A 23278-nucleotide genomic window follows, 5' to 3' on the forward strand; every position below is an offset into this window, starting at 1 on the left:
GTCTACCTTGCCTTTGAGGCGATAGAGAGCGTTGTTGTCGCGTCATAACTGTTGTAGTGTAGAGCGTTGGGTCAAGTTGGGTGGGGTGGCCGGATGACTGATCTGGCCGGATGACTGATCCTTAACGTTAGTACCACTGCTTATGTAAGTCATGTATAGCGCGAATGCTCAGAAGCTCAACTTCAACCACGCAACCCGCATCTTCGCCCAGCAATTGCGCAGCCCGTCTGCACCAACACCTCGCCCAAGATGCTCCCCATCACCCTTCGCGCTCTGCGCTCCCGCAGCGCAGCGACCGCCTCCCGCCCCTTTGCCCGCTATGTCTCGACGGCTACAACCAGCAACCAGGTCCCCGCCAACGACCCCGTCAAGCGCGACGCGAAGCCGAATGTCTCGGCAACCAATGAAATGGCCACCTCTTCCGAAGGCTCGTTTGACCAAGTTCTGCAGGAGTCTGTGCAGGATGCCGAGGAGTTGAGGACTACACAGGCGCCCAACTACAAGGGCATATGGTCGAGGAGTCAGAACCCGAGGGCGGTTGCGATGAGCGGGCCGAGATTTGAGCAGACAATTATTGCGGATCAGGTATGTCTTGGCTTTGGTGGTAGATGTAGCGGGGATATAAAGATTAGGCGTTGTGCTGTTCCGAAGCAGGGAACAGGCGGCTGCCAGTGTGAAGAACAAGAACAATGAAACAATTGCTAACAAGAGATATACAGCCACGCCCATATGCCGCCATTGAGCTCATCCACCAGCAACCCGTCCGCTGGACACACGACCGCGTCGTATCATGTGACGGAGGAGGCGGTCCTCTCGGACACCCCCGGATCTTTATCAACACAGATAAGCCCCAGATTTGCTGGTGCACATACTGTGGTCTGCCTTTCGTACGTACCGGGCTTTTTTTTCAAACTGGAACTCTTGAATTGCAGAATTCCAGGGTCTTTAGGTCCCGCACAACAGTTACTAACACCACACAGGCTCACGAGAAGCACCGCGCGGTCCTCGAGGCCACCCCCGAACACGAGCTTTCATACCCACTGGGACCCAAGGGCAACGCGGCGGAAGTCAATGAGACACAAAAGGTCACTGACGAGCCGCTTTCACAGCGGTAAACCCTTTCTGGGTTTTGCGAGGGTGTATATATGTGCTTCAATTGAAAGTCCTGCAAGCAGGCATACTATTGATTTCGTTTAAATGCCGCGTGACCTCCACCATTTGGTACCAACACTAATTGCGGAAAACCTGATCAGCTAAAGGGTAAGATGCTGAGAGAATGCATTTGAACTACAAACACATTGCTCACTTGCTTAGTAATTGTTGAATTCCATGAACTTGACTTATCGCAGCTCAAAATATATTGCTCAGAAATCTAACCATGCATGGATATCATATCACCTCTCTACATCTTCTCTCCCTGAATCGTAGCCACCACCTTGCGCGTATGCTTCGAGTCACGAAACTCCAAATACCAAATCCCCTGCCACGTTCCCGTATTCAACCTCCCATTTGTAATCGGTATGGTAACACTAGCGCCAACCAGTGCAGACTTGACATGAGCCGGCATATCATCGCTACCCTCTGCATCATGCAGATAAAGCCCTTGGTTCTTCTTGTCCTCGGGTACAATGCGGTCAAGCGCCGTGCCCATATCCGCGCGCACGTCCTCGTCGTAGTTCTCGTTTAGTGAGAGGGCGCAGGATGTGTGTTGGATGAAGAGGTTCAAGAGGCCCGTCTTATACTGCTTGATTTCTGGGACTTCTTTGAGAATGTGGTCCGTAATTAGGTAGCAGCCGCGGGAGCGCGAGGGTAGTGTAAGGGATTTTTGGTACCTAAAAGTCGTTAGTGAGTTCTTTGTTACAGCAATATTGCTTAATTTGACGGGGGATTGCCGAACTTACCAAGACATTATGGGCGGCGAAGTGCAGATGTTTGGAGTGGTACAGACGACGTTTTTGCGCGGTGCGGGCGTGGGGACAAAGTAATTTGCGAGACTGTTGTATGGAGCCCAGAAGATGGAGACGAAAATGCCGGGGAACAGCGATATGACGAATATGGAGACGAAGAGAAATGTGGTTAGGTGTGAGCCGGTTGAGTGGGGTTCTCGGTGTTGTGGTTGCTGCGGCATCTGAGCTAAAGTTTGTCGGGTCGAGGGTTCGGAGGTGAGCTGCGAGAAATGTGGGGGTGCTTGTGACGTCAGGGCGAGGCTGCGGCGGGGTTGGAGAAATAGTGAAATGGTACTTTCTATGAGTACGACAATCATCACTTTCTAATTTTTTCTAAGTTTTCTGAGTTTTGTTGGTTTTCATCTTTCGTATGTAATTGATAGCTGTGCAACCTTTCGTCGGATTCCCAATTCAGCCAATGGATAATTTCTTCTCTGCATGTCGAGAACATAACAAATGTGAATCTTCGACACGTAGAAAGTTTTTCTTATGAACTTTTATCGTCTGAGTACTGTTATAGCACATGAAGAATGGAATTTGCTTGCACTTCTACAGATACTCAAATGCCAAAGAGGTTGATTGGGCATGAAAATCACATCATGCGTCCAAACGTAGCCCCAACCGTTAGGGACAGGTAGGCAGAACATCCCACCTGCGAATGTAGTTTCTGGGGTCCCCCAGTTCTGCCCTTATTCTAGATACTGTAGTAGGAGCAATCTCCACCGTTGCAGTATCACACTTGCTCTGCTCTCCACAGTGCATACGTAGCAATGTCAACGCAGACGGAATCGCATGCCTACACACCTACCGCACAAGTGGTCGAATCTCCAGTATATTCATCAGTAGCAAGGTAGTAAGCAGCAACAGCCCCTCTCATTCATTCCAGATATTTGACCTACCCATTGTTTGACGGAACAGCCAAACAGTTCGAGAACCATGGTGCATCTCTGAACCTGAAAGCCTTAGCGTTCGATATCGGGGCGCGTTGTTGACTAAACATCCGGCGAATCATGGCGTTGGATTTGTGAATGCTCTTTATCAAGTATTGATTCATGACTTACTCAGCACTTCTGTTACGTACTCGGTAACGCCCACTTAACCAGGAGTCGCGGGACTAGTCACTACGACTTGAGTACACAAGGAGGCCATAATAAACACCTTTGTGCTGTTACTTATTCGGAACAAAACTCCTGCCTTGCAGTATTCCCTAGATGCATAGGAACGAAACGAGAACAGCGAATATTCATGGAAAATACTAAATGCTGTGTTCGCAATGGCAGGTCCCTTGACCTCTACATACCATTATTTATACACAGCAGAGACAGTCCCTCCTCATTCTGTCTATCCCAATAACCCAGACGTTTGAGTCCAAACAACGGATCAAATACATGACTCCTCAGACAGATGTCAGTCAGTGCAACCGCACTCACAACAAGCGAGTCTATCAACGAGATCTCTCATAGCGACTTCTATAGCATCTTTGACACTAAAACCCATACTCGCATATCCCATCTGCAACAAGATTTCTTCTGAAAGCGAAAACGCCAGCAGCCTTCTACATGCCCAACAGATCCACCCAACGCCGATCAACCACTCCAAAGATCGCATGAACTCTGTAGAGCCTAAAGTTTATGTACGGCATACCGAGTTCCTCCATCTATCTCTTTTGAGCAAAATCCACACTTCATACGTAAAAAAAAATAGAATCTCATCAAGTAATATTCCCCTCTTCCTTGTCATGCCTTTCTCTTATCCCACACTCTCCATTTCCTCTATCCTTGATTTCAAACATCTTGCCACCCCGCTACGTACCTCCTCGGTCGACGGTCCGGCATCTAGCGCGTACGTAGGTCCACACCTCTGTTCACCTGGAGACAAAGTTTCCTTTCCTTTATTTTCTAGTCTTTTTTGCTGTCTGTCGGGGTCCAGTGTCATAGTACTGGGATTAAAGATTGGAGTGTTGAAGTGGGTAAGGAGGACTTTGGGGTTGAGCTTGTGAAGGAGTATGCGAGGGCGATGTGGTGATGTGTGTCGTGCATTTTGTGTTGGTTGGGTATGGAATACTGGATTTGTAGTGCGAGGGAAGGAAAGTGGTGTGGTGTGTGAGAGGGATGCGTCTATGTTGGATAGGATGATGTTTACACTGGGAATTAGTCATGTCGTATGGGAACAGGTAATTGTGCCGTCAGCGCAATATCTGATGACCATTGCTGTATTTGCGTTGATGATTTTGAAACGATTTGGTACTGTACATTTCTACAATTTCATGAACGTATGATGTACAAGGATGGCAAAGACTTCATTGTATTAACTTCCATCGAATTCATCATCATATCGGTTATGAACTTTCGTACATTCCCTCATTCCATCACCGCCTCGTGGTCGATAGGGCAATCAGACTGTATCCCATGGAACACAGACCTGTCTGCAAAGGTGATAGGAGCCCAAACGCCAATATGCCAAGTCATCGTCGTAGACCTGACTGAACCTCTCAAAGAAGAAGGGTATCCCATAAATCAAAAATCAGAACATGAACATGACTTATCGCTCCTCACCCCCCACTCCACATAATCTGACTCCTCCTCCCTTTCAATTACCTCCACACCACCCTCACTGAAGCCCTCATCTACGTCCGATGAAACACCAAGAACCCAATCTCAGCATCCATCATCCACCTTCCGGGATGACACTCATTCTCAATCTGATAATACGACCGCAGATGCCACTCGCCATTGACCTCGCGGCACCAAAACGGGTCGTCATCACGTGCATCCGCAGGCCGAATCTTGCGCGCATCGTACGCCCCACGCTGCGTGGCAATACGGCGATTCTCAAACTGGATGTCCTCGCGAGTGGGGGCTTGCGGCGTATAAGCGTGGCCGTGCGCGTATGCCGGTCGGGTTTCGCGCAGGAGTTGGGCGGTGGGGGAGGCGTACAGCGGGGCTTGGGCGTTGGTTACGTGGTAGGTGGTTGTTGTTGTGGTAGCATGGCCCGGGGGGTAGACGTGCGCTGTAGAGCCGTAGGAGGGCACGACGTTGTAGTAAGACCGCTGGTAGGGGAAGTAGAAGTTAGCAAGGGGGTATAGGGAGCCGTAGAGGTAGGAGTTGTAGTATGCATAGCCAGGGTTGTAGTAGGGATAAAGATAATTGGGGCCGTAGAAAGGGCGAGTGTTGTATACCACAGGTTGATAGGCCGTCGCTGCTACTGCTGCTGCTGTTGCTGGGTAACCAACTCCATAGGCATAGGCGCCGCCGATTACGCCTGTGGGTGCGGCACCGTTGGGGGCTTGTCCCGCATAGGTGAGGATGCCGCGTTGCCCGTAGCGGGGAGTGTAGATGTATTGGTGGCGAGGCTTGGGGTATGCCTCCATTGCGGCAATGGGCGTGGGAGAATTTGGGAAGTGATTGAGGCGTTGGAGGTTGCGATGGTGTTGAGGTGAGGAAGTGGGATAGACCGCAATCGAGGGATTGCAGTGGGGCGAAGCAAGGAAAGAGTCAAGGTGAAGGCCAATGTGAGACACCCACCTGACAAACGGAACTCAAGAGCAAAGCCGCGCGCCGGGACTCGAAGGCCACAGCGTATAGTTCCTCATACGAACCAATGGTAAGGGAGAAAAGCATCGGTGTGAGGAAGAAAAGGCAGAAAGCAACGCAAACAGCGAAAAAGGGAAGTGGAAGAAACCTACCGTTGAGTAACGTCTCGGCAAAGCAGCGCGAGCTCCAACGCGATATCCCATTCTGTGCCCATGTACAGAGTATTGTCTGGGATATACGTCTCTGACAAAGTCTTGAGGCAGCGGTACATTGGGGTAGCGATCCAGATAGGCGTACTGCCTGTTTGTGTAGCAGCCTGTAGGCGGGCGAGCATAGTATCGTGAAGGGTAATAAGAGCCGCCAAATCCGTACCTACGGCGGCGAGACATGCCATGGCGTGGGTAGTAGGTGTTGACTAAATGGCGCTCGCCATTGCGGATCTCAACCCTAGTTTCGTACTCGTCGAATTCGTTGCCGTCGAAGCACATGATACTGGGCGTGAGAGTAAAGTAGATCCGAATTGGATTGGACTGAAGATAAAGAAAGTAAGACGGATTTGAAAGTTGACGGATGGCGAAGCAAACCTCAGCCCAAAGCGTTTGTACACGGATGAAAGGAGAATTCAGACTTCACCGTCAACTCCAAAAGCAACAATTGGACTCGAATTTCCTCAGCACAATCTCACGTCACCATCAATTCTTCCCTATCCCACTCTTCGGCACAGCACCCCCTCCCACAGCCCCGGTCCCCGCCCCATCCGCCTTACCTCCCACGCCCTTCCCCCTCCCAAACATCTTTCCAAACCTACTCAACACAGGCGCAACAGTCCACCTCGCAAACGCCGGCGTAGCCCACACACTAAACACGATCCTCGGCACCAAAAACATCTTCACAACCGCATACGCCGTCGCAAATTCCACCACCAGCCTCACCCCTCCTTCCCCCACATTCCACGCCTGATCCACCTTCCGCAACTTCTGCTTCTTCTGCATATCGTCCACCTCGCGCTCAGCCTCCAGCGCCTCCTCGCCGTGGATCCAGCCTTTGCGCTTGAAATACCGACCAAACCGCTCCACGCCCGATGCGATCCATGCGCCTTCTGCGATCCACGGTGGCAGCCAATGCGTGTAGTGAAAGTAGCCTGCGAGGCCGAAGAGGGGGATTACGGCGGTGAGTTCGTGCAGGATGAGGAAGGAGGTTATGTGGGCTACGGGCGCGTTGCCGAGTGCGTTTGTGTATTTGTGGAGGAACTTGGGGAGGCGGCGGTTGAAGCGGTCGATTCGCGATTGGGATGTTGGTGCTGGGACGGGCGAGACGGGGTCGGTGGCGTAGCGGCGGAGAGTTGGGTTGCGTGTGCAGTGAGGTTGATGACGTGCAGTCGCTCGAAGGAGGCTTCTTCGTAGCATGGTTGTCGTCAGTGCTTCCGTCTCTTTTGGGGGGTTTTTCTTCTTCTATGCTCTCCACTTCTGCCTCAACCCGCAGGTTCAGGTAGCTTTTTGCGCAGTAGAGCGTGCGGCAGTTCCATGCTGGGTGGGTATGGATGTTCTGTCGTGTATGACAAAGTCGTCGGAAGTCAAGCGGGCCGAGCCTTGTTCATCGCGTCTCTGCCATGCGGTAAATGTGGAGCCTCACTCCTCCCATGACTATTCCTACATCAGCACATGGTCACGAGGACCTTGCAGAGCAAAACACACATGAAATGTGCACATTCAATCACATAGATTGCACATAAAAGCCGTCGTTAATATGTTTGTTACTACGTTGCGATGGACAAGTTGCCAACCCATTTGTCTACGCTATTCTATTGCATGCGACTGCTTCGTACATTCGAGGGCTTGATATTCCCCTCAAAGCTTCTCTACAACATCGACGAATTCATCCAGATTCCGTACCGGTCGCACGCCGGTACTGATCTGCATGCTCGCTTTCCACGCATGCACATCCTTGATGAGAACAGGATGCGACGCATCAACCACACTCTCTACATCCGCAGCCGCATCTAGTGTTTGTGGTGCTGCTGGCAAGCCAGAGTCGGCGACACCAAGTGCAGCCCTTGCTTCATCTAGTACCTTGGTTGCAACATCACCCTCCATTTTGATGTCTTCGCTCAGGTAACGAGTCACAGCCTTTGAGATCTCGTCAGTAGATGATGCATCGGCCACGCGAGTTTGGAAAGCCGCATCGTCAAACTTGAGTTTGTGTTCGGTGAGAATGATCTGGAGTGAAGCGGCAGCAGAAGTCTTCTTTTCCTCAACCGATGGCTCCTTGGCCTTGGCTTGTGCTTGGAGGTGCACCGACAGCTTAGAACGTTGTGAAGACGACGTCGAGACATATCGGCCATAGAACTCAATCATATCCTTCTTTGAGAGCTCTTCAAGGTTTTCGGCATCAACGTCGGCTGTGTGATCGTTAGCACCGTCATACTATTAGGACTATAGGAAGACATACCTTGTAGGAAATCATACGAGTCACTGTAGATATGATTCCAGAACCTGTTATCTTCTGATGAAAGATTCTTGAGCTTCGCCAAGCGCTTGTTGATCATGGCTCGCTTGTGGCTCTCAAAGTCTTCTTCGCTCATCGCAGCAAGCGTTCCCTCGAAGGTGTTGAGGAAGTTTTCAATACGGCCCTCCAGGTATCGGCAATCTTTCTCACTCTGAATCAAAATGCGGTACCCAGACCAGACATCATGGAAGCTGGACCCAGAAAAGACAACATAACCAAGCTGTTCAATGGTACGAAGTTGATTGAAGCAAGGCTCATCTGTCATCTGTCCAAGAAGCAATAATTTGGCACGGGTGACATTGTCATAGTGATGCCCAACGTACAAGTTGTACTCAATGCAGTGATTGACGTTTGCGGGGTCGCTGAGTTGCTTTTCGTAGATGAAGTTGCACCCCGAAGGCCAAAGGAGACCTCGACGGGTGGGGATCTGGTTCGCCGGCAGCCGCTTGGGCTGGATAGTTCTCTCTACAAGGTCGGTGATTCTCAAAGCTTCTTCCTTGTACAAGTTGCCATGCGCAAGCACCTCAATTTGGCACTGGGCAAGGATCTGCGGAAAGAACTGCTGCACATCTCTGGCTGTGATGTTGTCCAGTTCTGGAAGTAACTCGTCGTTCATCACACACTTTTCGCTCTTGAACTGTCTGGAGTAAGTGCCGACCTGGTGGAAAGGCTGTCCGTACTCCCAGTTGCGTAGAGACCTTAGCATGCGATCATGGATGATATTGAAACGATCCTCCGTGACTTCGAGATCCCGAACCTGGAGCAAAACCTTCTCCAGTAGTACGTGCAGCTTGTCATTGTAGCCGCTAACCGTTATCGACAAGCCACTGATGTGGTTGGTGAAATCATACACCAGCCCCGCAATATCAGCGTCATAAGCATACTCAACCAAAGCATCGTTCACAAGCTCACGATAGAGTGTGCTCAAAAGTGTAACCCGTGCGGTAACGTTGGTCATCGGTGTTCGGAAGTAGATGTGAACATTGGCTTTGGGCACCCAAAACTGATCGTCCTTCTTCCACCATATGCGGACATTGTCATCATGGCGAATAAGCTTTGGTTCCTTGCTGGGTTGAGCAACCTCCTTCTTTTCGACATCCAATCGAGTTGGTATAAACTCATTCTTGTGGGGGAAGTGCAACTCTGCTGGTCGGCTCTTGCTTTCAAAAGCCCCCTCGATCTCAGCGAGGAAGTCGCCTGGTATCCTCTCAATCTTGTACTCCGTCCCATACCACTTCTCCTTTTGGTCCCAACCACCCGGAAAATCTTGGCTGATGATGGTTAACCTGAAGTTGTCTGGTCGCAGATATGACATGGCCTCATTGATCAATTTGGCGTCGAACTTCCTGATAACGGCTGGCCCACTGAGCAACATTTTGCGGTCATATGGCTTCTGCATGATACCTGCCAGCCCGCTGGCAGTCCGGCTTGGTGGGCTCTTTTGCTTGAAGCGGAACTCTACCTCACTGATGCGCATCAGCTCTTCTACTACCCACTCTTGAGGCGGCTGATCGCGCATCAGACCAATGTATTGAAAGACAGTTTTGACGACTTCTTTGTAGTTCTTCAGGCCGTCTTCTGTTAACTTGATGTTTACAGTAAACAGCCCTGACCCTGGACACAGAGTCGAGCCTCCTGCGCCGAGTCCATTTGCCCAACCTTTCGCTTTAAGGTGCGCAAGAACGCTACCAGGGCCTTCATGGCCAAGCAAATGGCTAAGGTATCTCGATGGATGCGACTCGTAAAAGTTCTCTTCGTCGCGGTAGGCAAACTGAAGGTCCAGCGACCGAGACTGTAGAACTGGCCGAGCAAAGGTTTGCGTCAAAAGTTCTGCCTCTGTGTATACAGGCACATCCCAGCGGTTCTGTCCGAGGTTTTTGTTTGGCACCTTGGAAAAGATTTCTTCTACCCATGACTCCAATGTGTCCAGACTCTCCTTACCCAAGACTACCAGCTTCATTCTGTTGGCAGAGTAGTGCGTCGAGTGGAACTTGATAAACTCATCACGAATCTTGACGCCACGTGCTATGGGATCGTCATGTAGGGTTTTGTAACTACCTGTGGAGAAGTGGTTGTAGGGGTGATTGGGGTTGGCAAGCGCCTTGTTGAGCTGGTGCATGCGCCAAGTGTCATTCTGGAGGTTTTTCTTATTCTCTGAATCCACCGCCTTGAGCTCGCGATCCACCGTGTCTTCGAGAAACAGCGGACTAATAAAGAATTGACCAAAACGATCCAATGCGCCTCGTAGCGGTGACTCATCTGCAGACTCCAATAGGTTTGTCGATGAGGCTTCTGGTGTCGCAGCCTTACTGGCCGTAGGCGATGTGGCAGCGTAGGAGAGTTCGAAATAATAGTTTGTCGATGTGGAAGCAGTGAAGGCGTTTGAATAGCCACCGTGGCGCGTCAAGTACTGGTTGTACGCATTCTCTTCTGGATACTTCTCGGTGCCCATGAACAGCAGATGCTCTACTGCATGGGCAATACCTGGCATGTCGGGCGCATCGCTGAAGCTGCCCACATTGACATCCAGCGCCGCACTGGCCTTGTCGGTCTCCGCCTCGTGTATCAAAAGGACTTCCAATTGGTTTGGTAGAGTAAGGATTCGGTAGGAGCGGTCGTCGAGTTGTGGCCTCTCGAGATCCTCAATCCTCTGTCGAACAGCCTCCCGTTCCAACGCTCCAGCCATGTTGGCTGACTGATTCCTTTTTCTTGGTGCGTTTGTGAGGCTTCGCTGGGTCGCAGGTGGCGCGGCGATGGCAGTCTGGGGGAGGGGAGACTTATATATGCGGCGTGGCTGGCGGAGACTAGTGGCGGGCGAGATCAACGCTGGGCAATTTGCTGACAGTACTGTGTACCGCGCGACCGATCTGGCAACCGGGAGCGTAAATAGGGTCGTTTGGGGTCGTGATACGAGCGACAGATTTCCCAGAGACTGTCGTGCGCCTAAAGAGCGGAGCATCCACAAGAGTTGCCGTGGAGCCAAGCCGGTGGCTGTGAAGGCGTAAAGGGGACGGGCGTTGTCAACACGGTACTGCTCCAATCGCTGGTAACAGTAACCTCGCGAACAACCCAGAAGAGCTAGTGCGCCCAAGGCAAGCAATGGGCGGTGAGTGAGACTAAAAAGAAAACAGCGGACGGATGCGGAGGAGTGAGGATCTCGCGACAAGAGTAGTCAACCTAAGGCGGAGATCCGAGCCCCCGGGAGGGATTCAACATGAGATCAAGTGGGCCGTAGATTCTCGATAAGACGGGCCAGGCACCTATTGTCGGCGCTGCTGCAATTACCCGTCCACCTTTTATCTCGTTTGGCGCCAACATGGTGCCCAAATCATTCCAGGCCGGCTATCCAAACACAGAGGGCTTCCGAAAGGTCGTGAAGGCGACAATTTATATCAAAAAGAAGCAGGGCATGTCAGAGGAAGACTTTATCGATTATTACAACAATAAGCATGCACAGAGGGCCGTGCCCATCCTCCAACGTCATGGAATCATCAGCTACAGCCTTGTAGGCGCTTCGCTTCTATATACTACTCTGCCCTGAAGGCGTTTGCGGCATTGCCCAGGCTGAGACCGCAACAGACGTATCATCTTGAGCGCGACCGAAAGGTCATCCAGGACATTATGCAGGGAAACGCAAAGTTGATGGATTATGACGCCATCTGCACCTTTGTCTTCCCCGACTATCTCGCGCTAGCCAAGTTCATGTACGACAAGGAGGGCGCTGCTTTGAACGGCGACCACGACAACTTCATGGACGACAGCCAGATGAAGATGATGGTTGGCGATGAGTACATGCTGGTGGAAAATGGACAAAAGGTTGGCTGATCGCACTCGCGATCGAAGAAGACCAAGTCTCCACGGGGTATCATTGAACCGTACAAGGCGTATGCGTATAAATGTCAAGCCGGCGCGCGCCTTTCCTATCTCCGACCTTTACCGTACCCTCTACCCGCAGATCCCCGTGGGGCTGACGGGTTGGAGCAGTTTGCTGCTATATGCCCCTTCTCCCCACATTTGTAGCAATCCACATTGTCCATGCGACTAGATCCTCCGCTAATGCCTCCGCCACCGGATCGCCGGCCGCCCGAAATAGATGTTAAGCCATTGAGGCTTCTGTTTTCGTTCTGTCGCGTTGATGTTCCGTTTGGCGTGCTGTTGCCCATGCTTGCCCTTTTCTTCTTGGATTCTCGCTTTTCCGAAGCAATTTCGCGTTTCGTCTGCCGGATAAGATCTGCTGCAGCATCGTCCGAATCGTAATCGTCCGATGAAGACTCCGAGTCGGATTCCGAATCCTCTGTTTTTACCATCGGCACCGAAGTCTACAACGCCATTAGCCAAGGGAAACTACCCGAGTCGGATGATACGTACGTCTACCTTTTTGACACCACCACCAAACTGCATTCTCACAGGTCTGGTATCTTCTTCTTCTTCTTCTTCTTCTTCTTCTTCCTCCTCTGAATCATCTTGCGCATCGATTTCCGCATACCCCGCATGCCTGACCTGCATAGCATCTTGCCGCTTCCCCTTGAGAGGATCTTGAAAGCTCAGTACCCACTTGGTTTCACCCGCATGTTGCGCCGCCTTGTCCAGTGCCGCCTGACGTTTTGCTTCTTCAGCATCGAGCCCTGATTGTATAATCTCTTGATCTGAAGTTCCCACGGCGGATGCGCCATGTGACAGACGCGCCTTCTTGGCCGGAGGCCCGTTGGAGGTAGCCGGCGACGAAGGCGAAGACTTTGCTGCAGCACGCTGCATGAACTATGCATTGGTTAGCAAATGCCGTGACCACGCGAAGACTCAGCAACTTGCCTTCATTCCCATGAGTCCTTTGGACATTGTTTTGGGTGTATTTCCCGACATTTTCCAAGATAGAACTACGGTATTTCAAGCGAGTGGAAGGATTGGATTGTGGTTGCAGTGAAGGTCGTCGGATCGTGTTTTCGCAAAGTCGCGTTGGATCAACTTTTGACGCACGGACCTACTCATATCGATAAGCGGGCAGCGGGTGCGGAAATGATGCAACCGGGCAGGGACGAAAGCTGAGCTGTTCAACTTAATTATGGGCACAGTCAGCTTTTGGTCATGACCTACATATTGCCTATACCGACTTCACTTGACTATACGATTAGGTCAGCGGTCCGGCGTACAGGTAAGCATACCCAAGAATATGTTGCACTTAAATGCCACTCACGTGAACAAGCCTTCGTCAGTAGTACGGGAGACAAAGATGACTACATTAAGGGATAATTAAAGTATAGCACCAGACGCTCTGACGTGCCACTTTGCTTTTCATTGTTCCGGAACCCAGACGCGAAAAAAACACAAAAACTGGTCTAATTACATAGTACCTGTACTCCAAACGCCGGCTACAAGGCTTAGTCACTTCATTTCCAAAAAAAGCCCTAAAAGGCAGCCATCAAAGCCCTATTTATAACTCCGAACCAGGCTATGAGGATATTGTTGGGGGATTCAGCCAACCCAGAATCTAGTGATGGGCAACTCAGAGGACGGCGTAAATTCATAACGGGTCGTCCTGGTGGGTAGTGTTTCGTAAATCGTGATACAGCAATATGCCAGAACAGTGCTATTGCAATGTTGCGGCAGCGTGAGAGGTGCTTAGGTAGACCGGGAGAGGTTTGAATGGAGAGACCTGGAGAAAAGGGCGGCTTTCATCTGTCGATAGGCTTCGATGGCAGCTTGACGTGACTGGGCATCGGTAGACTGAGTGGAGGAGTTCGAACTCCGTTCGGGCACTGATAGTGTCCATGAGGATATATCCGATGCGCGCGTAGGCGTCAGGAACGGATGTGATGACTGGTGAAGAGAGACTGGAGCCATTGGTATTTGTGAAAGGATGGAGATGGTATCAAGACTTGGATCTCAAGGTCAACGACACAATTTTATGCTGCCAGAAAAAGCGGCACTCCACGGACACATATATGGCTCTTGTCGATTTGTCACAGCATAATGCTTATCCATGCATATGGAAGAGATACTCCGTAATACGTGCGGACCAAGTTCCCCGAAACATGTCCCGAAATGACGATTCAGGCTTGCCGAGCAACGGCCCCATCGAATTACGTGTTTGAGACTCTCACTACAGTGGCAAAGCAACAGTACATGCGCACATGGCGAATAAGAGGAACAAAATGACAGCCTACACAGACCTAGAGTATACAGACCTATGTGCGGACCCGCAGAAGCATGCAAGGTGTCGGGCGATAGCAACCCGCCAATGAGTATGCAACGGCATAGCGGCAGTAAGTAGGCGTGACCCAGCGGCCGTGAGGTCGGGAAATAGATGTGCGTACTTGACAAATACTAGATTACCGGCCAAGGCCCAATCGAGTACCCGAGGAGAGATGGCCACGCTTACCATGCGCTCGGTACGGGTTGATTCCAAATCGCCATGAGCGTAATCGGCGCTAACGGCGCCTAGCGTGCTCGGCCCACCTTGTCCAAACACCACGGCACTGGCTCTCCCTCACATCTGCATCCCACACATGTGTGTGAACACCTGCGAAAAGCTTAATTTGCACACGACTCCCTATGTCCCCCAACGCGCATTCGTGAATGCCCTCGCGTCCGGCGTCCCCCGTGCACGCTGATGTTGCGCCATCACATCACACTCCAACAGTCTTTGCGCCCCAACCCCTGTCAGCCCGCATGCTATCACGACGAGGCTACTGCGCAAGCCTCGGGTCGTCCGCGAGGCTCGTCACAACCTTCCACATCTGACCCAACAAGCACAAGCGTACAGCGTGGAGAGTATATGAGTACATGCCTAGATACGGTATCGCGCGACTATCCTCCGCCACACCTGCTGTTCGCCTACTCAGTGTTAATTGGGGGACATTGGCCAGGCGCCCGGCGTCATGCGTTTCAACTACACCGCTTCCTAGAATGGTGACAAATCCCGGTGCAGCTGCACACCAGCCCACTCGAGCATGCACCCTAGTTCTCAACCGTCCAGCGTCGTCTTGGCTGCTTGGCTTCTTTATCATAATACCATCTCAGCAACACCTCGCTAGGTGCTCACACTGACCTGCCACGTCGGCATTGCATTTGCACTATTCCGACTTGTTTGCCTCCCGCTCGTCACCAGTAAGGCAAATTCCATGCAACATCCATGTTCACGCCGACAACTTCAAGTCTCGTGTCGCCGAATCATCCTTGCATCCCAAGAGATGATACCGGGCTTGTTATGGTTTCTGCCAATGAATGCCTCCTGTCAAAACTGGAAACAACTAGGAAACTCGTACGATCCTGTTGCTAGCATATAAGATTTCCTGGCAAATAATCGCCTTGCTCGAGTCGGTTAACATTGCCTTTTGTTAGAGACGTACTGCAGGTAGAGGCACAATATGCACACTGTCCTCACATGTGCCTCCCTCATACGTCACTCTACTAATGCATAAAAGTAGCATGTGGTGGCGCGTCGCCTAGAGGTATTCTCCGAGTGGTTTCCAATGCTCCCCCCACGCAGTTGCGCCCCATTACGATTCGAGAATAAAGCCTGGACCTTTTGCTTAGCATTGCTCTTCTACAAAGTATCATTGGCCTCCAATAAAAACATATTCCAGGAACATCGTATGACTACACAGAGGCACAGACCGGAAGGTCCTAGCACGCAGGTGACGACCCCGCTCTGAACCATACTATGGGCACGTGTGTACCAGCGCATACGCTTCGCTACATTCCGGAGCAACAGTCAACCTCCTCAATTGATTCATTTCATGTTCAGAGAGGCGTCTCGGTTTGAAAAGCCCATATACATACCGAATAGTCATTTGTTTCGGCATCGTATACAGAATCGTGGCCGTTCACTTGCTTCAAGAGCAAGATCGGAAGACGCTGGCCTCAGTGGCTCTGCATCATCATGCCAACCACTATCACACTACTCTCCCGAGGCACAAAGATCAGCCTAGACCACATGTATATGCCGCCATAAGGATAGGCCTGTAATGGTTTGCAGTGCACCCTCATATCCGGAGCCACTCTATCGCTTTGCAAATGCTTCACGGCTGCCATAAGCTTCATCTACATCACCTAAACCCGTCATGACGCATGCCCAATCACCAAGCTGGTTTGTCATCAGATCGAAAGCAACCGCAGACATCGGCTATGACGCCCTCATCCCTACGGTCGTCTTCACCGCTCTCGCTTTAGTAATGGTCATTCTACGGTTATGTAGCCGAACCTGTTCAAATCCAAGTAGAATCGGATTAGAGGACTACTTCGTCACAGCTGCTGTGGTAAGTATGTCTGTTGCCATGACCAAAAATAAGCCTAACCATCGTAGCTGCTGTCGATAGGCTTCACGGCAGTCATTGGGCAAGGCACGCGTCCACTAGAGTCGATTGAGGTTTGACGGGGTAGCTAACTGAGATATAGAGGTTAGCATCGACACTGCAGATCTTCGAGAAGACGCCACATACCCCGCATCGCTACCTGCTATGCTCAAAGTAAGATGCCTAGATGTGTGAACGTACTAGGCTAACTGCATGAAGCTTGTGCTGGCTCAAGCCATTCTCTATCATCTAGCGAGCAATCTTGTTAAAGCGTCCCTAATACTACAGTACATTCGCCTCTTTTCGCTCGTCCCACACGTTTTGTGGAGTTGCTATGTTCTTCTCATCCTTGTATCCAGCGCTACGGCCTGGGGCGCGTTGGGCAACATTTTCCTTTGTCGCCCAATTAGGAGTTACTGGGATGTCACAGTACCTGGAGTCTGCATGAACAAGGAGCGGCACTTTTGGTCAACCAGCATCATTGGTATTGTGGTCGATGTCACAATCTGGATGCTTCCTCTTCCAGTCGTCGGCCGACTAAGTCTTCCAAAGCGACAAAAGACAGGTCTATTGATCGTCTTTGGACTGGGCGGATTGTACGTATCTTGATGGTATCGAGCGAGTGTTTATATATTGACACACAACACAGTGTTTGCATCATAACAATTCTACGACTTGCTCTTGTTCGCTATGCCATGGTCAATGGTCAAGTTACAAGTAAGTTACTGCAGGCCATTCTGATCCAACATCAACCTGAACAAATGCAGGGTGTGGCACTTTTGCAATCGTCTTCTCGTCTATCGAGATCAATGTAGCAATCATCTGTGCATCACTGCTCGTGATGAAGCCTTTGCTTGCACGATTCCTACCATACATCATTTCCGAGCAGCCCTTATCTGCGGCAGAGGATGGAAGGGCTTCTAGGGCTTTAACAAGCACACATATGTTGCGGACCAGTATTGCGGATGCAGCAGAGAAAAGGGAGCGGAACGAGCGGAACGACACTTTGGTTGAGATGAATGGGTCTTCATGATGACATGTCATGCTGGGAAAGGATGGGGAAATGTGGGTGGCATGTCGTGTACTGGTAGTTATCAACTGCAGCTTACCGGAGCAGCTCTGAATGCAGTTTCGCCGATGACGTAGATGAACAGCTCCGCGAAGATAATTGTGCACCATGAAGGTCCCGGAACTTCAATAATGTCTGATGCATAGCTGACCTAATTGCAATCGCTATTCATATCTCCCGCTTAAAATAAAATAAAAGAAGGTTGCTGTAAATGCCTATTAAGAGCAACGATAGCGGGACAAGTAGAGACAGAGACGGAGCGCGGTTGGCTGGTGGCAGATGACAAGGAAGGTCCCCACCAAGAGTTAGCGCATGGTCCAAGCTCAACCTCCAACTACTGCAATCATCATCGCATCGTGAGGCTGCAACAATACCACCTACAAGCCAGCGACAGCGAGTGGGACATAAAGATATACACGATGCCTCCCGTAAGCGATTAGATGCATTCGGTCCCTCATACAGCCAACTGACTAGACGGCGCAGAAGAAGCAGGACCAGAAGTCGGAGGGCGGCCAGGAACATGGTAAGCTTCAGCAATGCTGCGACAAACAATCCGCTGACTCCGGACAGGCGCCATCTTCTCCATCTCCGGGTATGTTTATACCAGGCAGTGCTCCGAACAAATACTGACCCATTCAGTCCCGTCATCATCGCCGAGAACATGATTGGATGTGCCATGTACGAGCTTGTATGTGCGCCATATCCATATCTGATGGGACCGTCACTAAGAGTCGCAGGTCCGTGTTGGCTACGACAACCTTGTGGGTGAGGTCATTCGAATCGAAAACGACAAGGCCACAATTCAAGTCTACGAAGAAACTGGTACGCACTCCGCCAACATATCAAGCTTGATGTGAAATCTTGGCTAATGTTTCGTAGCTGGTGTGACCGTCGGCGACCCCGTTTACCGTACCGGACAGCCGCTATCTGTCGAGCTCGGCCCTGGTCTTATGGAGACCATCTACGACGGTATTCAGCGTCCCCTCAAGGGCATTGCCGACGACGCAAAGAGCATTTACATTCCCCGCGGTATTGATCTGCCCGCTCTCGACCGCAAGAAGAAGTGGGACTTCACGCCAGGATCGCTCAAGGTCGGCGACCACATCACGGGTGGTGATGTCTTTGGTACCGTCTTCGAGAACAGTCTTCTTAGCGAGCACAAGATCCTCCTGCCCCCCCGCGCAAAGGGCACCATTACTCGCATCGCTGAGAAGGGCAGCTACACTGTTGACGAGAAGATTTTGGAGCTGGACTTCAATGGCACTAAGACTGAGTACAGCATGATGCACAAGTGGCCCGTCCGAGTGCCCCGCCCTTCCAACGAGAAGATGTCCTCGGACCAGCCGCTCATTGTCGGTCAGCGTGTGCTCGACTCCCTGTTCCCCAGTGTTCAGGGTGGTACTGTGTGCATTCCTGGAGCCTTCGGATGCGGCAAGACTGTCATTTCCCAGTCTCTGTCTAAGTTCTCCAACAGTGACATTATCGTATACGTTGGTTGTGGCGAGCGCGGAAACGAGATGGCTGAAGTCCTGATGGATTTCCCAGAGCTCACCATCACCGTCGACGGCAAGCAGGAGCCCATCATGAAGCGTACCACCCTCATTGCCAACACCTCGAACATGCCTGTGGCTGCCCGTGAAGCTTCAATTTACACTGGTAGTAAGTATTCACTGCTTGTTCTACATGCTAAGGTCAGGCAGCTAACAAGATGATACAGTTACTGTTGCCGAATATTTCCGCGATCAAGGTAAAGACGTCGCAATGATGGCAGACTCATCGTCACGATGGGCAGAGGCGCTTCGAGAAATTTCCGGTCGCCTGGGAGAGATGCCTGCTGACCAAGGTTTCCCTGCCTACTTGGGTGCTAAGCTTGCGTCTTTCTACGAGCGTGCTGGACGCGTGGAGGCTCTGGGTAGCCCCGAGCGATACGGCAGTGTTTCAATCGTCGGTGCCGTCAGCCCGCCAGGAGGTGATTTCTCTGATCCCGTGACTACGAGTACATTGAACATTGTGCAAGTCTTCTGGGGTTTGGACAAGAAGCTGGCTCAACGCAAGCATTTCCCATCAGTCAACACTTCGATCAGTTACAGCAAGTACACCACACCTCTGGACAAGTTCTATGCGAAGAACAACCCCGATTTCCCACGGCTGCGTGACCGCATCAAGGAGCTTCTAACGACATCCGACGATCTCGACCAAGTCGTGCAGCTTGTGGGTAAGTCGGCACTCGGTGACAGCGACAAGATCACGCTCGATGTGGCTACGCTACTCAAGGAGGACTTCTTGCAACAAAACGGATACTCGGACTACGATCAATTCTGCCCGCTGTGGAAGACGGAGTGGATGATGAAGAACATGATGGCTTTCCACGACGAGGCGCAGAAGGCAGTATCTCAAGGACATTCATGGCCCAAGATTCGAGACGCTACTTCGGACATTCAGTCGCAGCTGCGCTCGATGAAGTTTGAGCTGCCCAGCGACGGCGAGGAGGCGGTGACCAAGAAGTACGAGCAGCTGCTACAGAAGATGACCGAGAAGTTTGCATCTGTGGTTGACGAGTAGATACATGTGGCTGGAGGCGACAGTCTTTTTGTTGGTTGATGATCGCGGCAACTGAGTACAATACATATTCTATGTTCGTTGAGATGTGTACACTAGACCGATGTGGTGTGAAAATGAGATGATATGAAAGGGTTTTTTACAGACGTATTGGCTGTACCACATGTCATCAAGTCAGGTACACATGCTATTCATGTATCAAGCCAAGCCCATCTTCTTTTATAAGGTTGGGACAAGAAGCCGTGCTACTATAGTTTGTGTTAGGCAGCCGTATTTGGTTTTGGGCCGAGGACGATGGGACGGGTGCCTGATCTGATGACGACGCTGCTTCGCGTCCTGTGATGGCGCTGCCTATCACCTGGTCGGGAAGGGATATTTGCCACACGGGTGAGGGATGGACGTGTGGGTGCGTTGTCACCAAGGCGGTCGAGGGCACTTGATATCAGTCATATGACTGGTGACGTGTGTCGCAAAAAAGACTGGATGTCGCAAGCCCTTCGCAAACCCGAGGCAGTGTGTTAATGCTGTCTGTCACAGAAGTGTCATTGGCAGAAAAATATATGGCTCGTGGCGTACTGCTTCTGTTCGTGCTAGAAGCTGCTGGTATCTCTCTGCATCTTCTGTTGGGGGTTTGCAAGCCGAGTAGTGTGGCTGAGCTGTGTGGCGTACTCAGCGTATCGAAGCTCGGGCTCCCAAACGTTACAACCTGTAGCAGATACGCAACCTGCAATCAAGAACCCCCAGATCTCATACACCTCCGTTTCGCACACTCTACACAACACCCGCCCTCCTGCTTAAACCCTAAGCACACATCCTTCTTGAAGCGCCTATAAGAGACGCCTGACAAACACAATCCACAAATCGCCGAACATGGCGGCAAACCCTAATGCGTAGGCACATTCATGTCTTGGGCAGCCCCTCGCAACAAGGAGAACTGACATACCAGCAGTATCAACGTAAACGATCCGGGGCTGATCACACTTGTCAACAAGCTCCAGGATGTATTCACCACCGTCGGAGTACGTTACTACCCCTTACCTACCTCAGCACTCCATTTCGCAATACGTAGACTAATGCCTGACTCAGGTCCAAAACCCTATAGATCTGCCCCAAATCGCAGTCGTAGGATCGCAGTCTAGCGGAAAGAGTTCGGTGCTTGAAAACATTGTCGGACGAGACTTGTGAGTGCTTGCAATTTGCGACACCGCTTTGGCGATGGCATGCTGACGACAGCCCTGTAGTTTGCCCCGAGGAACCGGTATCGTCACTCGAAGGCCGCTCATTCTCCAACTCATCAACCGCGCATCCAGTTCACAATCCAACGGCACCGGCGAGGGGGCAAAGACCACAGACCAAGAGAACAATGTCGATGAATGGGGCGAGTTTCTGCACATTCCTGGCCAAAAGTTCCATGACTTTAGCAAGATACGAGATGAGATTGTAAGGGAGACGGAGCAAAAGACTGGTCGCAATGCAGGAATTTCGCCAGCGCCCATCAACCTGAGGATATACTCGCCGAATGTCCTCACACTTACGCTCGTCGACTTGCCAGGTCTGACCAAGGTGCCTGTTGGAGATCAACCTAGGGATATCGAGCGACAAATTCGTGAGATGGTTCTCAAGCAAATCAGCAAGCCCAATGCCATCATTCTGGCTGTCACCGCCGCCAACACTGATTTGGCCAATTCGGATGGTCTGAAGCTCGCGCGCGAGGTCGACCCAGAAGGACAACGGACAATTGGTGTTTTGACAAAGGTAGACTTGATGGACGAGGGAACCGACGTTGTAGACATTCTCGCTGGGCGCATTATCCCACTGCGATTGGGTTACGTCCCTGTCGTAAACAGAGGCCAAAGGGATATCGAGAATAAGAAAGCGATCTCCTATGCGCTCGAGCACGAGAGGCAGTACTTTGAAAACCACAAGGCATACCGTAACAAGGCGGCCTACTGCGGTACGCCTTACCTGGCTCGCAAGCTGAACTTGGTAGGTTTCTGCGCTTCTGAACGCACAGCGGTGAACTGACAACTGCAGATTCTCATGATGCACATCAAACAAACCCTTCCCGATATCAAAGCGCGCATCTCGTCTTCGCTGCAAAAGTATCAGGCCGAGCTTTCATCACTTGGGAACTCCATGCTGGGCAATAGCTCCAATATTGTTCTTAACATGATCACAGAGTTTACCAACGAATACCGCGGAGTGCTTGAAGGAAACAACCAGGAACTTTCCGCAGTCGAGCTGTCTGGCGGTGCTCGTATCTCGTTCGTTTACCACGAGCTGTACGCCAACGGTGTCAAGGCAGTCGATCCCTTTGACCAGGTCAAGGACATGGACATCCGAACAGTTCTGTACAACTCTTCTGGTTCATCCCCAGCGCTGTTCGTCGGCACTACGGCTTTCGAGCTTATTGTCAAGCAACAGATCAAGCGACTTGAAGACCCCAGCTTGAAGTGTGTCAGTCTCGTCTACGACGAGTTGATCCGTATCCTCGGGCAGCTGCTCAACAAGAACGCCTTCCGAAGGTATCCTGCGCTCAAGGAAAAGCTGCACCAGGTTGTTGTCAGTTTCTTTAAGAAAGCAATGGAGCCGACCAATAAGCTTGTCAAGGATCTCGTCGCCATGGAGTCGGTTTACATCAACACTGGTCATCCAGACTTCATCAACGGTTCCCGCGCCATGGCCATTGTACACGAACGACACAACAGCAGCAAGCCCCAACAAGTTGATCCCAAGACTGGAAAGCCACTGCCGCCTTCTGTACCGCCGCGGTCTATATCCCCTACGCTGGATTCAGGAGAAGGTGGCTTCTTCGGTTCATTCTTTGCTAGCAAGAACAAGAAGAAGATGGCTGCCATGGAGCCTCCGCCACCTACGCTCAAGGCCTCTGGTACTCTCTCGGAGAAGGAGTCTCAAGAGGTTGAGGTTATCAGTAAGTCATGACTAATTTGTTTGTCTATGTCGGCTTGCTAACCATTTGCAGAACTGCTGATCACATCCTACTTCAACATTGTCCGTCGGACAATGATTGACATGGTACCCAAGGCTATCATGTTGAACCTCGTACAGTGGACCAAGGAGAACATGCAGGGCGAGCTTCTCACCAACATGTACAAGACGGACGAGCTGGACGAGTTGCTGAAGGAATCCGAGTACACGGTCAAGAGGAGGAAGGACTGCCTGCAAATGGTGGAGAGTCTGACCAAAGCGCAAGAGATTGTCAACCAAGTACAGTAAATGTCTGGGTAGCGGGTAATGGTCTAAGCGCTTATGTTCTATGGGTCGGCATTCTCTGCAAGGTGTTTTGGGTGCTAGCATACTAGATTTTTGTTACAAGGGCCCATTTCACAGGTGATGGATGAGATGTGTACGCTA

The 23278-nt window shown here is 51.1% G+C and overlaps 11 protein-coding genes across 11 annotated transcripts; 5 read left to right on the forward strand and 6 right to left on the reverse strand.

Annotated features, from left to right (window-relative positions):
- Positions 1-249: 249 nt before the first annotated feature.
- COCMIDRAFT_30110 (uncharacterized protein) lies at positions 250-1115 on the forward strand (the record flags this gene model as incomplete). Its single annotated transcript, XM_007694243.1, has 3 exons — positions 250-585; positions 720-887; positions 981-1115. 3 exons carry the CDS (start codon positions 250-252, stop codon positions 1113-1115), a joined length of 639 nt encoding a protein of 212 aa, XP_007692433.1.
- Positions 1116-1402: 287 nt separating this feature from the next.
- On the reverse strand, positions 1403-2128 carry COCMIDRAFT_40711 (uncharacterized protein; the record flags this gene model as incomplete). Its single annotated transcript, XM_007694247.1, has 2 exons — positions 1403-1832; positions 1902-2128. The coding sequence occupies 2 exons, from the start codon at positions 2126-2128 to the stop codon at positions 1403-1405; spliced, it is 657 nt and encodes a 218-aa protein (XP_007692437.1).
- A 2444-nt stretch (positions 2129-4572) lies between these two features.
- On the reverse strand, positions 4573-5316 carry COCMIDRAFT_9181 (uncharacterized protein; the record flags this gene model as incomplete). The annotated part of the gene is made up of 1 exon (XM_007694239.1): positions 4573-5316. The coding sequence occupies one exon, from the start codon at positions 5314-5316 to the stop codon at positions 4573-4575; it is 744 nt and encodes a 247-aa protein (XP_007692429.1).
- A 996-nt stretch (positions 5317-6312) lies between these two features.
- On the reverse strand, positions 6313-6780 carry COCMIDRAFT_72243 (uncharacterized protein; the record flags this gene model as incomplete). The annotated part of the gene is made up of 1 exon (XM_007694250.1): positions 6313-6780. A coding segment is annotated over one exon (468 nt), but the record flags the coding sequence as incomplete, so codon positions are not given.
- A 546-nt stretch (positions 6781-7326) lies between these two features.
- COCMIDRAFT_9183 (uncharacterized protein) lies at positions 7327-10670 on the reverse strand (the record flags this gene model as incomplete). The annotated part of the gene is made up of 2 exons (XM_007694240.1): positions 7327-7877; positions 7928-10670. 2 exons carry the CDS (start codon positions 10668-10670, stop codon positions 7327-7329), a joined length of 3294 nt encoding a protein of 1097 aa, XP_007692430.1.
- A 630-nt stretch (positions 10671-11300) lies between these two features.
- On the forward strand, positions 11301-11809 carry COCMIDRAFT_40714 (uncharacterized protein; the record flags this gene model as incomplete). The annotated part of the gene is made up of 2 exons (XM_007694248.1): positions 11301-11489; positions 11564-11809. 2 exons carry the CDS (start codon positions 11301-11303, stop codon positions 11807-11809), a joined length of 435 nt encoding a protein of 144 aa, XP_007692438.1.
- A 95-nt stretch (positions 11810-11904) lies between these two features.
- On the reverse strand, positions 11905-12739 carry COCMIDRAFT_107237 (uncharacterized protein; the record flags this gene model as incomplete). Its single annotated transcript, XM_007694251.1, has 2 exons — positions 11905-12303; positions 12353-12739. The coding sequence occupies 2 exons, from the start codon at positions 12737-12739 to the stop codon at positions 11905-11907; spliced, it is 786 nt and encodes a 261-aa protein (XP_007692441.1).
- An 861-nt stretch (positions 12740-13600) lies between these two features.
- On the reverse strand, positions 13601-13822 carry COCMIDRAFT_107209 (uncharacterized protein; the record flags this gene model as incomplete). Its single annotated transcript, XM_007694252.1, has 1 exon — positions 13601-13822. The coding sequence occupies one exon, from the start codon at positions 13820-13822 to the stop codon at positions 13601-13603; it is 222 nt and encodes a 73-aa protein (XP_007692442.1).
- A 2222-nt stretch (positions 13823-16044) lies between these two features.
- COCMIDRAFT_30116 (uncharacterized protein) lies at positions 16045-17308 on the forward strand (the record flags this gene model as incomplete). Its single annotated transcript, XM_007694244.1, has 6 exons — positions 16045-16239; positions 16287-16349; positions 16381-16449; positions 16495-16871; positions 16925-16992; positions 17043-17308. The coding sequence occupies 6 exons, from the start codon at positions 16045-16047 to the stop codon at positions 17306-17308; spliced, it is 1038 nt and encodes a 345-aa protein (XP_007692434.1).
- Positions 17309-17763: 455 nt separating this feature from the next.
- On the forward strand, positions 17764-19906 carry COCMIDRAFT_40718 (uncharacterized protein; the record flags this gene model as incomplete). Its single annotated transcript, XM_007694249.1, has 7 exons — positions 17764-17772; positions 17828-17867; positions 17915-17936; positions 17984-18032; positions 18082-18166; positions 18224-19003; positions 19062-19906. The coding sequence occupies 7 exons, from the start codon at positions 17764-17766 to the stop codon at positions 19904-19906; spliced, it is 1830 nt and encodes a 609-aa protein (XP_007692439.1).
- Positions 19907-20773: 867 nt separating this feature from the next.
- On the forward strand, positions 20774-23140 carry COCMIDRAFT_107239 (uncharacterized protein; the record flags this gene model as incomplete). Its single annotated transcript, XM_007694253.1, has 6 exons — positions 20774-20793; positions 20853-20922; positions 20990-21084; positions 21145-21889; positions 21938-22835; positions 22887-23140. The coding sequence occupies 6 exons, from the start codon at positions 20774-20776 to the stop codon at positions 23138-23140; spliced, it is 2082 nt and encodes a 693-aa protein (XP_007692443.1).
- Positions 23141-23278: the final 138 nt, after the last annotated feature.

The sequence above is a fragment of the Bipolaris oryzae genome, assembly GCF_000523455.1.
Source record: "Bipolaris oryzae ATCC 44560 unplaced genomic scaffold scaffold_205, whole genome shotgun sequence".
Taxonomy (NCBI): domain Eukaryota; kingdom Fungi; phylum Ascomycota; class Dothideomycetes; order Pleosporales; family Pleosporaceae; genus Bipolaris; species Bipolaris oryzae.